This window comes from Cyprinodon tularosa, unplaced genomic scaffold (assembly GCF_016077235.1).
Source record: "Cyprinodon tularosa strain WSP-4 unplaced genomic scaffold, ASM1607723v1 ctg327, whole genome shotgun sequence".
Classification (NCBI taxonomy): Eukaryota; Metazoa; Chordata; class Actinopteri; order Cyprinodontiformes; family Cyprinodontidae; genus Cyprinodon; species Cyprinodon tularosa.
This window is the reverse complement of record NW_024039038.1, coordinates 680,424-696,645: the sequence shown is the minus strand read 5'-3', so window position 1 is coordinate 696,645 and position 16,222 is coordinate 680,424. Positions and strand designations below refer to the sequence as shown.

General features: G+C 38.5%; 1 protein-coding gene across 1 annotated transcript; it reads right to left on the bottom strand.

Annotated features, from left to right (window-relative positions):
- Nucleotides 1-1,457: 1,457 nt before the first annotated feature.
- LOC119788848 (extracellular calcium-sensing receptor-like) lies at nt 1,458-10,287 on the bottom strand. Its single transcript, XM_038293506.1, has 10 exons — nt 10,057-10,287; nt 9,512-9,806; nt 9,322-9,408; nt 8,419-8,688; nt 7,975-8,181; nt 7,622-7,897; nt 4,921-5,007; nt 3,530-3,670; nt 3,329-3,452; nt 1,458-3,236 (listed from the first exon to the last, which is right to left on the bottom strand). Exons 1-10 carry the CDS (start codon nt 10,281-10,283, stop codon nt 2,326-2,328), a joined length of 2,625 nt encoding a protein of 874 aa, XP_038149434.1. The 5' UTR covers nt 10,284-10,287; the 3' UTR covers nt 1,458-2,325.
- Nucleotides 10,288-16,222: the final 5,935 nt, after the last annotated feature.

Genomic DNA, 16,222 nt, shown 5'->3' with positions numbered 1-16,222 from the left:
GATCATTAAAGTTGCTTAGGGTTACAGAAGGTAGCTGCTTAACAACCGGTCTCACACCTTGTGAAATGGCCACGATTCACAGTTAGAGAAGCATTTAATACAACTCCAGTATGCCACATTATCATCATACACGTTTGCAGATGAGAAGACATCCATGGCTCCAGTCTTATCAAAATATTTCCTTTTTTTGTTCTTAGACCAAGATCATCGCTCTCATTCCATCCCCAAGTCTTTGCCATAATGAAGAAGATAACTGTATATCCAAACAGAGGAACTGTCCTAATTAGATGAACTACTTGGGAAAACATTAGTCCTGACACGCAACAGGCAGATAATATTAGAGAGTAATAAACTTACACATCATCAATGATAATTATCCTAACATAATGATCAACACTAACAAGAACTTGAAGGGTACACACATCATCACATAATTTAAATCCACTGCTGCCATCTGCTGGCCATATGTAAAAAAGTACTACTTCAGCATCCAAAAGCTTAGGTTTATTCTTCTGTAACACTGACAAACTGAAAAAGCCAGACTATAATGCTTTGTTTGTTGTCTATCTTACATTCTTTTAATATCAATGTACAACAAAATCCTGAATTTTAACTGGTGTTTAACCATACATTCATCTTTTACAGTCTTATTGCAGAGTTATTGCTTCAATTTGAAGAGTGTTTTTCTTATTCAAGTTTAAATCACTACAAAGTGTATCTGAGGACTTAAAACTGTAATAGAAACTACAACAGGGAAGAGGTGTGCAGACGCAACATTTATTAATAGAAAGTGCTTCATGAACAACTTGAAGTAGTTAACAAAAAAAATCAAACAAACAAAAAAGAAAACTACAGCTGTTGTTTTGGATGGTGTCACATACACTATATTTATGTGTCGTTGTCTTCCTTTCATTAATAATAAGTTTTTATTGCAGTCAGAATATTCATTTAAATTAGTGAAACAAAGTCATACATTGCCTCCTAATAAGTATCCCTACCCTTGGAACAAATTAATGTTTTTAAAGTGACAACTGCAAACATCTTGTACTGACATTGTTTATAATGTACAAAGCAATACAATAATCATAAAGTACAAGGAAATTATATAAAAAAAATATATATATAAAAAGAAAAAACAAGAAAGATGCTTTTTTTTGTATACAGCAACAAGTTAAAAAGAGAGCAAATAACTTATGTCTTCACCATCTCAAGATTCCTGATTGCTTCTGTCATGGTTTTGGTTTTGTCCAAGTTTTATTTCGAGTTTTTATTGGTCTTATTTCGATTCTTGTGAAAAACAAAGACCAGGCTAATTAGCAGATTGGGAGCAGGTGTGAACAGAAGCAAGAAGGGAGCTATAGGGAAAAGGAGACTGACACAAGAGGGCAAACAGGAAATATCTAAGAACTCAAATACAATCAAAAATACCTAGAACACAAGAATCAAAATAAGACCAATGAAAACTCAAAATAAAACTTGGAAAAAACCAAAACCATGACAGCTTCTCTAATTTAATTCACATCTCACTGTGTTTTGTGCGATGTTCACAGCATGAGGTAATTATTATTATCTAATTCTGCCCAATAGCACTAAGGATGTTTAATTCTAACTGCTGGGTTGAGATCCTTCAACCTCGGTTGTGCAGGTGGTGCAGTGGTTAGCACACACCACTCATGTACAGAGGCCTTAGTGCTCATCGAATCCGACCTGTGGTCCTTTCCCACATGTCTCTCCTTCTTTCTCATACCCCCTTTCCTGTCAGCCTACCGTCGAAAAAATCAGCCACTAGTGTTGTAAAAAACCCCAAAACATATTCCTGACAGAGATCCTTCTACCTTCTAGGCTCTCAAAGAACAGCATGAGCTGTTCCTTTTCTCTTCAAAGAACAGCACGAGCTCACTCAATTCATCAACAATTTGTTTAGTTGGCACTGAGAGACAAGACGGGAGTCACAGCCTAAATATCATGTCCAATTTACAGTTTAGCACATGCACACATTTGAAACAGAATGTCCTTGTGAGACCAGACAAAACATTTATATTATTGATTTGAAGATGATTGGAGCTAAATACAAGGCAATGTTGGGAGAAAACCTTTTAGAGAAGAAGCACTATGACTGGGGTGGGGGTTTAGGCTTTAGCAGTAGAATAACCATAAATGTTTAGCCAGATAAAAATGTAATGCTTATATCAAAGCATATTTCTACGTTATAACACATCTGTTTTTATGGTGTCACATAAAATAAAGTTAAAGTACAGCTAAGTCTATTTATAACGTAACAAACTGGGAAAGAAAATTCAAGAGATATTCATATAAGCCACTATTTTATCTCTCCATTTCTCTTCCCATGATGGCCTTCTTTGTATTTCTCTCTGGCCTCAGCAATATTATATAACATTTGGGCCCAAAAAGGGCCAGCAAAAGACCAAAACTGGAGGCCAGGATAGCAAAGACCTCTACTGCATCTGCATATTTGCCGGGCGAGCTGACATAAGCAGGAACAAAGGCCACCCACACAGCACAGAAGATCAGCATGCTGAAAGTGATGAGTTTGGCCTCATTAAAGTTGTCAGGTAGATTCCTCGCCAAAAATGCTAACACAAAGCTAAGAAAAGCCAGTATCCCAATGTATCCCAGTAACACTGAAAAACCAACAGTGGAACCAACCACACATTCATAAACTATTTTGTCATTGTGGTATTTGGTGTTTTTATGTGGAGAAGGGGAAGAAGAGACAAGCCAAGCAGTGCAGATTGCTGCCTGAACAGAGGTCAGAACAAAAACTGTTCCCCTCTGCTGGGAAACACCAAACCACTTGAGACTGGCTCCACCTCCTGGTTTGGAGGCTTTAAAAACAGCCAGAACCACCATGGTTTTAACCAGGATGCACGAGACACAAAGTACAAAGCTGATCCCAAATGCTGCATGTCTCAGCTGACATGTCCACAATCTAGGTCGTCCAATAAACAGCAGGGAACACAGGAAGCATAACTTGAGAGAAAGCAACAGGTTGAAACTGAGTTCTGAATTGTTGGCCCGTACTATAGGTGTTCCGCGATGGTAGAAGAAGATCCCTAGAACAACAGCACAGATAAATGTGCCCAGCAATGAGGCTGCTGTCAAACAGATCCCTAAAGGTTCTTGGTAGGAGAGGAACTCTGTTTTCTTAGGTATGCAGTGATCTCGCTGGGGGCTGGACCAGAAATCCTCTGGACAGCTGAAACACTCCAGTGAATCTGACAACAATGCAGAAGCAAAGTCAACTGATGCATTTGTAGGAGTAGTTAATTAATTATAAAAAGAAAGATACAAAAATCCAAAAACTCACTTGTGTTATTACTGATCTTTCCCTCGGAGCAGGGGATGCAGTCAAAACAACATTGAGGTTCTCCTTTCTTTCTCACCAAACGCGTACCTGGAAGACATTTGTTGCTGCACACTGACCGAGGTGGCTATAGGGGAAACATAAGAACATGGTTCTCTTGAAAGTGGCTTCACAAGCTATAACGGAGAAAAGGAAAGAAATTACCTTTTTGGATTTGAAGTTCCAGAAAATGTTGTCTTCATCAAGTGTGAGTTGTTCACCAGAGAAAGATAACTTTTTAACCTCGCCAACATTTTGCACTTTTGTTTGTCCATTAGGGAGCCATAGCCAGTTCATGACATCATACACTATATTGCCAAAAGTATTTGCTCACCTGCCTTGACTCACATATGAGCTTAAGTGACATCCCGTTCCTAATCCATAGGGTTCAATATGACGTCGGTCCACCCTTTGCAGCTAGAACAGCTTCAACTCTTCTGGGAAGGCTGTCCACAAGGTTTAGGAGTGTGTTTATGGGAATTTTTGACCATTCTTCCAGAAGCGCATTTGTGAGGTCGCACACTGATGTTGGACGAGAAGGCCTGGCTCTCAGTCTCCGCTCTAATTCATCCCAAAGGTGTTCTATCGGGTTGAGGTCAGGACTCTGTGCAGGCCAGTCAAGTTCATCCACACCAGACTCTGTCATCCATGTCTTTATGGACCTTGCTTTGTGCACTGGTGCACAGTCATGTTGGAAGAGGAAGGGGCCAGCTCCAAACTGTTCCCACAAAGTTGGGAGCATGGAATTGTCCAAAATGTCTTGGTATGCTGAAGCATTCAGAGTTCCTTTCACTGGAACTAAGGGGCCAAGCCCAGCTCCTGAAAAACAACCCCACACCATAATCCCCCCTCCACCAAACTTTACACTTGGCACAATGCAGTCAGACAAGTACCGTTCTCCTGGCAACCGCCAAACCCAGACCCGTCCATCAGATTGCCAGATGGAGAAGCGCGATTCGTCACTCCAGAGAACGCGTCTCCACTGCTCTAGAGTCCAGTGGCGGCGTGCTTTACACCACCGCATCCGACGCTTTGCATTGCACTTGGTGATGTATGGCTTGGATGCAGCTGCTCGACCATGGAAACCCATTCCATGAAGCTCTCTGCGCACTGTTCTTGAGCTAATCTGAAGGCCACATGAAGTTTGGAGGTCTGTAGTGATTGACTCTGCAGAAAGTTGGCGACCTCTTCGCACTATGCGCTTCAGCATCCGCTGACCCCGCTCCGTCAGTTTACGTGGCCTACCACTTCGTGGCTGAGTTGCTGTCGTTCCCAAACACTTCCATTTTCTTATAATACAGCTGACAGTTGACTGTGGAATATTTAGGAGCGAGGAAATTTCACGACTGGATTTGTTGCACAGGTGGCATCCTATCACAGTTCCACGCTGGAATTCACTGAGCTCCTGAGAGCGACCCATTCTTTCACAAATGTTTGTAAAAACAGTCTGCATGCCTAGGTGCTTGAATTTATACACCTGTGGCCATGGAAGTGATTGGAACACCTGATTCCAATAATTTGGATGGGTGAGCAAATACTTTTGGCAATATAGTGTATATTGGTAGAGCATCACCATTCTCATCAAATGAAACTGGATCACCAAATGATGTGGTGAAATTAACCCTTTCCAAATAATACACGAGCTAATGGAAGAGAAATAGGAAAAAGGTAGAGCACAGATGAAATAACTCAGTCATGTTATCCAGTTATATAAAAATTTAAGTTTAATTATGACCAAGCTTTTAAAGATAATCAATAACCTGAATGTTGTTTAAAAGGTAATTATTTCAGGTGTGGCGCTGGAAACTTTACATATAACAGGACTAAATTATGGTCTAAAGTATTTTCAAGCCTTTAAAGATACTTTCAAGTATTAATACCTCTTAAAGAGGCATGTAACATACTTTGACTTTACAAATGTCTATGTTAATATTTTATTCTGGTTGTAAACGAAGGCTTTCCAGTTAAATGATGGCTTAGCATACACGTCATTTCTGTTTAACATGTTTTTTTTTTAGTCCATTTGTTAATACACATCAGTGTTTTGGTTTTCAATATGATTATGTAACCTTAGTAACGATCTGGGGTATACTTTAAAATGACTAAACAGGGAAGTCATTTCCCCAGCATAGGTGTGGAAATAAAGCAAAAAAGATTGGAAGAAGCAGCAAAAGTTATCGGATGCCGAAAGAGATGGGACAGAAGTAATGCTTGGAGTACGAAATGAAAGTGTTGGGATCTGGAGGCTTTGTCCACTTTCTCCACCAGAGAGCGCACAAGATCTCCTGGGGGCATGGGCTGACTGCAACACCTGTCTTCCATCTACTCATCAGGAGGCCCTATTTAAGGAGGAGGAGGCTAACACTTCCCTGCCAGAGTGTTTGCCAGTAATGGCAGAGCAAGACCTGAGCCAAAATACCAGATCTGAATCTCTGACTCTTTGTGAACCTGCCTGACCAGTTTCTCTCTGCCTCACAGATTGTGTCCTGTCAGAAGACCTGAAATCCTGGAGAGTGATCTCTGTCTGGAATCTGCCTGCCTGCACTCAGTTAAGCCTCTGCCTTTGCCCTCAGCCCTCTGCCTGCCGACTAGCCTCTGGACCCTCAAGGTTCCCCCCCTGCTGCTCCGCTCCACATTTGAGCAGGTAATTACTCCAACATCAGAAAACCTGCAGTTAACCTGGATCAGCTCTAACCTCTCTGTCCTCCTCAGTGGTGTTCCCCTCGTGACCTGTCTGCCGAGCCAAGAACCAGTTCATATTCATTGTATATTTGTAAATACACCTTTGAACTTTTCCCCTGTCTCACGAGTGTTTCTGCATGTGGATTAGACGCCTTGAACCCAACATGACAGAACACTCTGGCCAACAAACTAGCCCCGCGGAAGCACTCAAGAGGATTTTGGAACAACAGCAAGTCCTCATTCAGAGCCAAGACTCCGCCCTCCGTAAGCTAAACGATCGGCAAGCTGAAACCAACCGCACCCTGCATGAAATAACTCACTATCTCCAAGGACCCAGCTCTCAGAGCGCTACACCTGCGGTTGAGGCACTAACACTAACCTCTCTGTCCTCCTCAGTGGTGTTTCCCTCGTGACCTGTCTGCCGAGCCAAGAACAAGTTCATATTCATTGTATTTTTGTAAATAAACCTTTGAACTTTTTCCCTGTCTCACGAGTGTTTCTGCATGTGGGTATAGAACCCAACATGACAGAAAGTTGGAGTCTGCTGAAGTAGAACCTAAACCTGCCTGAGCTACCAAGCTGATGAACGTGTGAGTTGGTACTAAAAGCAGATGGCGATAGGGAACAGTACTTGCCAAAATTACTTTCAGCTGAAAAGAACAGTATCAGGATGAATGCTGTGCGTATATAACTTCATAATAACATAATCATATGATATTTGGTGTTCTTTTTATAGACATAGGATATGACTGGGCCCCGTAAAGATGTTTGACTTTTTATCACATTTCATAAAAAAAATTAATTGTATTTTATCAGGACTCTTAGAATTGAATTAACACAAAATATTATATATATGTGGACTGAAATTAAATGAATTTGAACAAAAATCTTAAATATGTAACATTTGCTCAATTAAGTTAAAGTTACTCTGAGGCCCTGAAATCCAGTCTACTGACAATGATTAGTTATGCATTTTACAAAAGAAAAAAAAATGAAACTGGAAGACTTTCAAAATAAAAGTCATAGTAAAGAGAGTGCTAAACGTGTTTGCAGCTTTCCATAAGCCCCACACTTCATACTGTACAAAAAAACAATGGAGAAGTTAATCATGTCAGATGAAACCAAAAAAGTCAACATATCATCCTGATAATAACATCACAACCGTGAAACTGTAAGCTATTTGAAGATGAATACAGCGGAAAAAAATATATATATATTTGTGGCCACATTAAACTTGACCCTGTATAATAACCAAAATATACAACCTGATATTAATATACTATAAACTGATCTACAACTTCACAACCTGCCATAACGGCTTTGAAGTGGTTCTACAAGGTGTTACCTGTAAGCAATGTGGGGTGGAGTAGATTGTATACATTTTTTAAACTATTTAATAGTTATGTGCCACTATATGTTTTTATATTACAGTACATACAACTGGAATGCAAGAGGCTAAGGTTTGGGGTCCTATCAACACAACATTTATTCATGTTTTATAAATCCCAAAATTAAAGAGTCTTTTCTTTTGAAGAATTTCAATAAAAATGTAGAACGTTTTTTTTTTTTTCCTACCTGCCATGGTTCAAGTGTTTGCAAAGTAGCACAGCTGTTATTATTAAAAGGGCCTTTCCCTGGTTCACACTGGAACATTTTATCAAGGGCAAATGCCAGGGCATACACAGCTTTGTAAACATTGTACTCAGACCTGAGATCAGAAACATCTAAGAGCTCAGTCCCAACAGCCTCCAAATCCTCATCTCCAGAGCAAACCTTTCCCCCACTTTCAACCCAATCGGATGGGGTTGGTGCAAATCTGCACTTAAATATAAATTCCCAAAACTGATTTATCTGGAATATACAAAAGATGTATTTTACACAATATTCTATCAGGTTATACTCGCCACATTTAATAAAAGAAATATCACCATGCTGTTTTCATAGCTGTTGTTGTGTTGTAGATCTGCATGTGTTTGTAGCAGGAAATCCCTGAGGCCCGGTATCTCTCCTTGACGGATAGCGATGCCCAATGTGCCACCAAGGTAGGGCATGAGGTGAGGGGTCTGAAGCACAGCAGCTGTAGACCAAGCTTCACTCGCCAACCACTGAAGGCCTGTTAGGTTCTGTCTCACAACCTATTCATGTACCAAAATATGTTCTGTTATTTTACACAGAATAGAGCAATTATAATGGACTATGTCAAACAATTTCAATTAAATTATTTTAAAACAAAGAGTGTCCAATAAATACTACTTAATGAGGGTAAAAAACATCTTTTTGACACCACAATTGAAGTGTTTGCAGTAATACAGTATAATAATAATAAAAAATATGTCTAATCCATTGTGGAATAAAAGGATTTCAGGACAAACCTCCTCCATGAGATTAATGATCTGACTCTCATGTGCAAACACAATAACAACACGGGCTGTGGATTTCTTCATTACACCCACAATCCTCTGAAATTCAGTCAAATCCTTTTCCCAGGGCAAAATCTCTAAATAGGCAAGACAGCCTTCCCCTGATGCACCAAGATCAGAATAGAAGGATTGGGCAGCGTGGAGCCCGTAATCATCATCACTTATCAGCAAACCCACCCAAGTCCAGCCAAAGTATTTCATTATCTGAATCATAGCATGCACCTGAGTGAATAGAAGCATTATTCATTAAGTTAACATTAAATTTCTTAGATTTGTTCTACAGCAATTCATGTTTAGTTTGCAGTCAGGACAACTTTTTTTTATAACACCAAGATGTTTATGTCTGATCAGAAATAATTAAGACATCTTCCAATGACAATTAGATAAAATATTTAGCTTAAATAACAAATGGCATGTGGAATATTATTTACACTCTGTGTGGAAAGAATTGACAAATAGTCTTGGGCAAAATGAAAAAGAGCAGGACTCTGGATGTCTCCAATTTAAGCCTGTTTTGCGATTATAGTCTTGTCACTGAACTTTGTCCAAAGAGCATTCAAATGCTAATCACTTAGTTTACACCATTTAAACTTTGGAAATAGCTCCATGTACTGTATATAAATCTGGTAGGCATATTTTCCATCAAACCTTTCCTTAGTTTTCTCTGCAGATTCTCTATTGGATTCTTAAAATCATTAATATTACTTTTAGTCAGAAAATATAGTTTGGAAAAAAAGAGTGCTTTTAATATAAAGATGCCAAGAGTGTAGATCCTTTTAGTTTCAATAAGTTTCATTTTAAAGTTAATACCCAGGTTGGTCAAATTAACAAACGTTTCTCTTTTGCAAATTATACCTGGAAAGCATCACTTGGAATTGTCCTAAAGAAAGATGGAAACTTCTGCCCGTCACTGAGACAGGCACATGTGGCAAAATAGCTTACCTGTGAATAACGAAAAGTAAATATTGAGTGCAAAAACACACTGTTTCAGTTATTCCATTTTACAAACAATCGAATCTCTTAGATGGTGAAGCTGAAGACTTACCATAGGCACTTTATACAAACCTAAGACAGTGGAGATAGCGATGGAGCGTGTCGACGAAGAGTCTCCTACAACCCCCAGAACTGGAGGGCTTCCTTCACAGTTTTTATCCAAAATAATTTGCTCCTCCTGACCATTGATCAGTGCCAGTGCTGCGCGAAATCCAACTCCAAGAGTGAGGCAGTTGTCATACAGACTGTACCCTAAAGTCACATTGGGTAACAGCTGGGAGTTTCTGTTGATCTCATCAATTGCAAAAGCCATGGTCTTAGCCTGTCTAAATCCTAAAACATCAAAACTAACACAAAAATGCAAATGATGAATGCTGAAAATCGATTGTAAATGTAGATATAGAAAAGATTTGACAGAAAAATCAAATAAAGATTAATTGTTACAAAGTTACATACTTATCAAATACAATGATTTAAAGGATATAGACAAAATATTTTTTACACAGTACAAGCAGACTATCAAATGCACAGCTCAATCTTTCAATAGCTAAGATTTTTCAGTTTCCTTTTTTTTTATTCTGTTCTTGTTACACTTACCTGTGGCATGTAAGCTGTTGTGGTTCAGCAGTAAAGGACATGTCAGGAAAGACAGAAAAAAAGTGGACCTGAAAAAGGCCCCCAAGCATGACATCCCCTGCCTTGTGCATTCCATTTAGGTGAAATTGTCCCTGTAACAGACAGGGGAACAAAGAGGGGAGCACAGAAGAGTCATATATGCATAACAATAGGATAAAGAGTAAGCATGTGTGCTTTAATTTTTGCATGACATTCATTTGGTTGAGCCCTCTTATTAAGTTTAAATGATTTCTTAACTCTTTTTATTGACTCAGACACTCAAAGTATTATATGCCACCCACCAGGGCAGAAGAAACACAGGGGGGAAGGGCCTGTTATTCAATTCATGTTTATTTTGCACTAAATAATTGATGATTTGATAAAAAAAAACAAAAAACATTTTTTGGTTCTTCTGTTTCATATGTAAAATGTTATGCTTAATTGTATGGATTTAAATCAACTCACATAGCTGCAGACTGATAAATCTCAAAGCATCTACAATTACTTATCTTATCTTGGAATAACCTCTTTAAATGCAGGCAAAAAAACGAAAACAATCCTAGTAATTTAAAATCATACACCAATAAACCCCTTAAAACTATCAATATGCTCAGATCTAGAATAAAGATAATAAAAAGAAAATGCCCTCTAGATGGTAGCAGTATGCCAAGATAGATGTAACTAAACTAGGCCATAATTTTACAGCATCAGTCAAAAAGGTATTTCAAACAATAAACAGATAAATGTATTCAAATTCTAAGCAGTGTGGTAGAGTTATTATAACTTTTAATAACTGTTGCAAAAAGATGGAGTACATAAGACAGCAAGTGGGTGAATAAAAAAACAAGAAGAAAGAAAAAGAGAAAAAACATAAACAAAAGGAGCAGCTTAAAACATTTAGTTTTCAAATAAAGGTAGTAAAACACATTTTATATAACAAGGAGCTAACACTTCAAAGTCTATCTTATCTTTTTAAATGGAATTTCATTGGAACTTTTCCAAAAAAGTGTAAGTGAGTTGTGATGATGTTATACTATAATTAGATACTTTGCAAGATAACACTTACTGAAAGAAAATACATTTCAGATTTCTTTTAATAGTTTGTAATTTAGGCTTAATTGTAAACATTTCCCTGCAATGGACTGGCAATCTGTTAAGGGTGGACCCCATCTGCTGGAGATAGGCACCAGCCCCACTGTGACCCCGATGGATGTAGCCTGAGAAAATGGATGGATGTCAACACCTTAGTTTTATGAGACTTATAATACATTTTCAAACAATATCTTAAAATATTTCAATCTTAAGACAGGAAGCACATTGGCTATTTAGGGAAAAAAACTAAGTTTAAGTAAAAATTCAATCTGGAAGAGTGTTCCCCTGAACCTCCTGCAATGTCCCTTGTCCAGCTTAAGCCAAACATCCTGTTGCTACACCTCAGAAGCCAATCATCTTTCAAAATCCCCTTTATTTACCTCCCTGTAGCACACCAGCAAACTTTCACCCACTTCCGCCAATCTCCTTCTTCCCACTCTCAGACTATTCTCAGTCCCACTCACAATTGAGTTTATTTCACCACCAGTGTCCATACCCCATGGAAGATTACTCAATTATTTTCCTGGATTAGTCATTTAAGCGAATGTTGATTCGCAGCAGCATGGTCTTCTACCGGGGGCCGAGCTCCAAAGAAATCATTTCATTTATATCACTACCAGCATATCTGCTTCTATCTCCCTGAACCCCAGTCGGCCTTGGCAGATGGCTGCTCACACTAAACCCAATTCTTCTGGAGGTTTCTTCCTGTTAAAAGGAAGTTGTCCTTTCCACTGTTGCTACATGCATGCTGGGTGTGAGGATTGCCGAAAGTCAATGGGCCGGATCTATCAAAGGTTTGCGTGTATTAAAACGTGAGCTATTTCACTGCGCACGCTAAAAAATGTACAAACTGATCTATCAACAGCGTGCTAAAAGGATTTGGTCTTTAAAACGTGCTAAATAGCGCCTCTTATCCATTTAGTACTTTTTCTGCAATGAATATGCAATATGGGGCGTTTACACGCAAAAGTGCGTCTTGTGGGAGGAGAACATGTAAATATATTAATTTAGCACTCGCAAAGTGATTTATTAAACCTGAAAGCAATTTTGCTAACGGTATCTGACTCTATATTTAACACGTTTCAAAAGAAGGTGCAAATGGTCTGTATGCGTAATTGCGCACACATGGCAGCGGTTATTGTCGCAAGAAGGAGACATGGAAATGAAGCAAGGAGACGCAGAGAACGCATTTTTTCACTCCGTGAGAATATTTTTGGAATGAACGAGGAAACGATCATGAAAACATATCGTTTATCCAGCATTGCCATTTTGGAGCTGTTGGGGGAACTCCGAATGGATTTGGAGCCAGCCACAAGGAGGACCCACGCAATACCAGATATCACAAAACTCCTTGCAACATTGCACTTTTTTTGCATCTGGGTCATTCCAGCGTACGGTTGCAGCGAGAGCTGGGATCTCCCAATCTCATTTTTTCAGAAGTGCTGTCCGAAGTGCTGTCCGACGGGGTCGGGGTTCTCCCCCTGCGCCTGTGGAGCAACCTGCCAAATGCTGCGGGTATGAGCCATGTGGTATGTGCATACAGGCCAATACAAAACACCTGTTTTTTTTTTTTTTTTACTGCAGTGAAGTAGAAATTCAGCCACATACCACCTTAGGGAATAAAGGTTGCCAAAGTTTATATATATATATATATATATATATATATATATATTTTTTTTTTTTTTTTTTTTGGAGGGGTTGGGGGTGTCACTGTAAGATTAAAGTTTCTTAATGCACTAGTTTGCACAAACTACAAACTACTTTGCCGCAAACCACAAAACGCGCAAAACCATCATTTAAATAGGGCGTCTCCAACAGTTTTGCACCTGCCACCAGTTACGCAATCGCTCTTGTTAAATCACCCGCAAACCATGGTTCAGCCCCTCGCGCAAAATTCCAGTTTGCGAGCGCAAATTACTGCATGCAAAATTGGATCTTGATAAATCCGGCCCAATGTGTTGATGCTGTCAGCTGGTTTTTCTTAGATAGAAAATTTTGACCAATCTACTATGTAACTCAATGAAAAATTTGTTGAATAAAACTTTTCTAATTGCAGCTTTTGTCTGTGTGAGTCTCCCTAGGTTGAATTACCAGCTACACCATATTTGTTTTCATTTAGTGATCTGTCTAGCAACCACAATAGTATTTAATAACATTAAGAAGACACTGTTACCTTTAGTAAATTTTTTAAGGTAATTAATAAGATTGTACTTAATAAGAGAAAATGTTATACATTTAAATGTGATAGGTATATAAGGAATTTCTGAAATATTTAGGGGCTGTGTAGTGTTGCAGGTTTTGCCCCTTTGCTTTGCAGTAAGAACAGTTCTGGATTTAAATTCCGGTCAATAATTTTTCATCACCTTTCATGTTCTCCCTCTGGATGTATTATGGTGTCCTCCTATAGGCCAAAGACAGGTAATAGATTAACTGGTTTTTGTGTGTATTTTTGATTTTTGTCTTGTGTTCGACCTGTTGATAGCTTGGTGATGTCTCCAACATAAATATGTAGAGAGTGAAATTAAGAATGGGGGTTTTTGAATATTAAGATCACAATCTGAAGTAACACCCAGCCTTATTTTATATATTTTTTGAAATCATGGCTTGCAAAAACAATTTCAGTTCTGTCCTTGTAAACAATCAAATGTCGATGTGAGGGCAGAGGTTGGTTGAGGACCCAAATGCAGAGATGAGGGAGGCAGAGATGAGCTCTTGTAGGTTTAATGAAATGAACAGTAACAGAACAAACTTTATTTCTCTTTAATTAAACTTTATTTCACTGCAGCTTCTCTACTGTTATCCACTCATTACTCCTTCCACACAGGGTATTGCTCACAACCAAAACCATATAAATAAGAACGGAATCATAAAGGACTAGTTTTCCCACTTAGTCCTTGCCAGGGTCGTGGTGGGGCTGGTGCCATCACTGGCAGTCTATGAGCGAGAGGCGGGGTACACCCTGGACAGGTCACTGGTCTGTCACAGGGAGTAAATCATGATAATCTAATAAAAATAATAATTGCAATTGGGGAAAAAGATGAAACTTTTAAATGTTGTTCATTTAACCTAAGATATTTCTTCAAAAGGTCTGTTAATGACTTGATTTGTGATAATCAAATTGATTTATGCTGCCTTAGAGAAACTTGGCTGCAGCAAGAGGATTATATGGGGCATAAATCGGGTAACTCCTATGAAGGACCAACTCTGCCATATTTAAAAATAAATACAGAAATAAATAAATGCTCAATAAATGTATAAGCATACAATTAATTGCCAACAAAAAAGTGAGACATAAATGTATATAACTCTTAATTAGCTTCTTTATTTATTTGCCTTTGTAATATTTACCTTATTTATTTTTCTGTCCTTTATAATCTTCAACTTTATTTTTTAATTACTTATATTTTTAAGTATTTATTTATGTGCATGTTATAATATTTTTGTCTGTTTTATTCTTCCTTTGTATTTTTTTACCTTAGTTATTTCTTCGCCGCTGTTTATTTCTCTCTGCCCTTTTTACATTTCTCTATGCATTTCTACCTCATTATGCAAATGAGGAGGGGGTGTGTCCTAGAGAGTCAACTTCTGCTCATTGGTTGGCTTGGCGGCCCATCTTCTTAACTCACAGAGCTCAGAGTACTAAGTTAAATGTTCTCTTTTCTGTTGCTGTTGCTCAATTTAAGTATGTTTTAAGATCATTTGAGGCGAGAACCTTATACTTTTAAGCATCACCATATGGCCCATTCACAGATTTAATGCGTAATTTAAAAGAAAATGTGACGAACTTGAGAGGACCGTGGCAACCAGCGGAGCTCCGAAGCTGACGGCAGCCAGGTCTATAGCCAGGCTATGATGGCGATTTTTTGTTGTATTTGGCAAAGTTTGGCAAGTCCCTACTCAAGTTCTAATGACTTCAGACTCGACATCAGACTCTCCTCCTGTAGATTTGACCGATGTAGTAAAATGCTAACCAACACGCTTCACACACGGCTATGCCGAGAGAGGGCCGCTGCAACAAAAAATCGCCATCATCACCAGCGATTCTTCACACACGGCTATGCCGAGAGAGGGCCGCTGCAGATGGGCTGTGGTTAGACCTGGCTGCCGTCAGCTTCAGAGCTTTGCTGGTTGCCACGGTCCTCTCAAGTTCGTCACATTTTCTTTTAAATTACGCATTAAATCTGTGAATGGGCCATATGGTGATGCTTAAAAGTATAAGGTTCTCGCCTCAAATGATCTTAAAACGTACTTTTATTGAACAACAGCAACGGAAAAGAGTACATTTAACTTAGTACTCTGAGCTCTGTGAGTTAAGAAGATGGACCGCCAAGCCAACCAATGAGCAGAAGTTGACTCTCTAGGACACCCCCCCTCGTCATTTGCATAATGAGACAGAAATGCATAGAGAAATGTAAAAAGGGCAGAGAGAAATGTAAAAAGGGCAGAGAGAAATGTAAAAAGGGCAGAGAGAAATAAACAGCGGCGAAGAAATAACTAAGGTAAAAAAATACAAAGGAAGAATAAAACAGACAAAAATATAATAACATGCACATAAATAAATACTTAAAAATATAAGTAATTAAAAAATAAAGTTGAAGATTATAAAGGACAGAAAAATAAATAAGGTAAATATTATAAAGGCAAATAAATAAAGAAGCTAATTAAGAGTTATATACATTTATGTCTCACTTTTTTGTTGGCAATTAATTGTATGCTTAAACATTTATTGAGCATTTATTTATTTCTGTATTTATTTTTAAATATGGCAGAGTTGGTCCTTCATAAACTCCCTCTGGTTATGTAAATGTTCACTTCTTTCCGTAACTTTGTATCATCCACCAGGTCCTTACAGTAAATTTTTCAGAGTTCCTATCTGATTTAGTGTTTAATACTGACAAGCTCATCAAAATGGGTGATTTTAACATCCTTGCTGACATTGAAGATGTTTGCCTAAATGCAGCCTTTAATGCTATCTTGGACTTGATCGGCTTTGTACAAAATTTGATTAGTCCCACATATTCTCATCTTCATACTTTGGACCTTTTGATGACATATC

Coding starts and splice junctions, on each gene's coding strand:
- LOC119788848 (XM_038293506.1), bottom strand. CDS start 10,283: ATGCAAAAATTAAAGCACACATGCTTACTCTTTATCCTATTGTTATGC. Junction 8,689..9,321: donor TTCCAAGTGATGCTTTCCAG/GTATAATTTGCA, acceptor CTATTCACTCAG/GTGCATGCTATGATTCAGAT. Junction 3,237..3,328: donor AAAGATCAGTAATAACACAA/GTGAGTTTTTGG, acceptor CATTGTTGTCAG/ATTCACTGGAGTGTTTCAGC.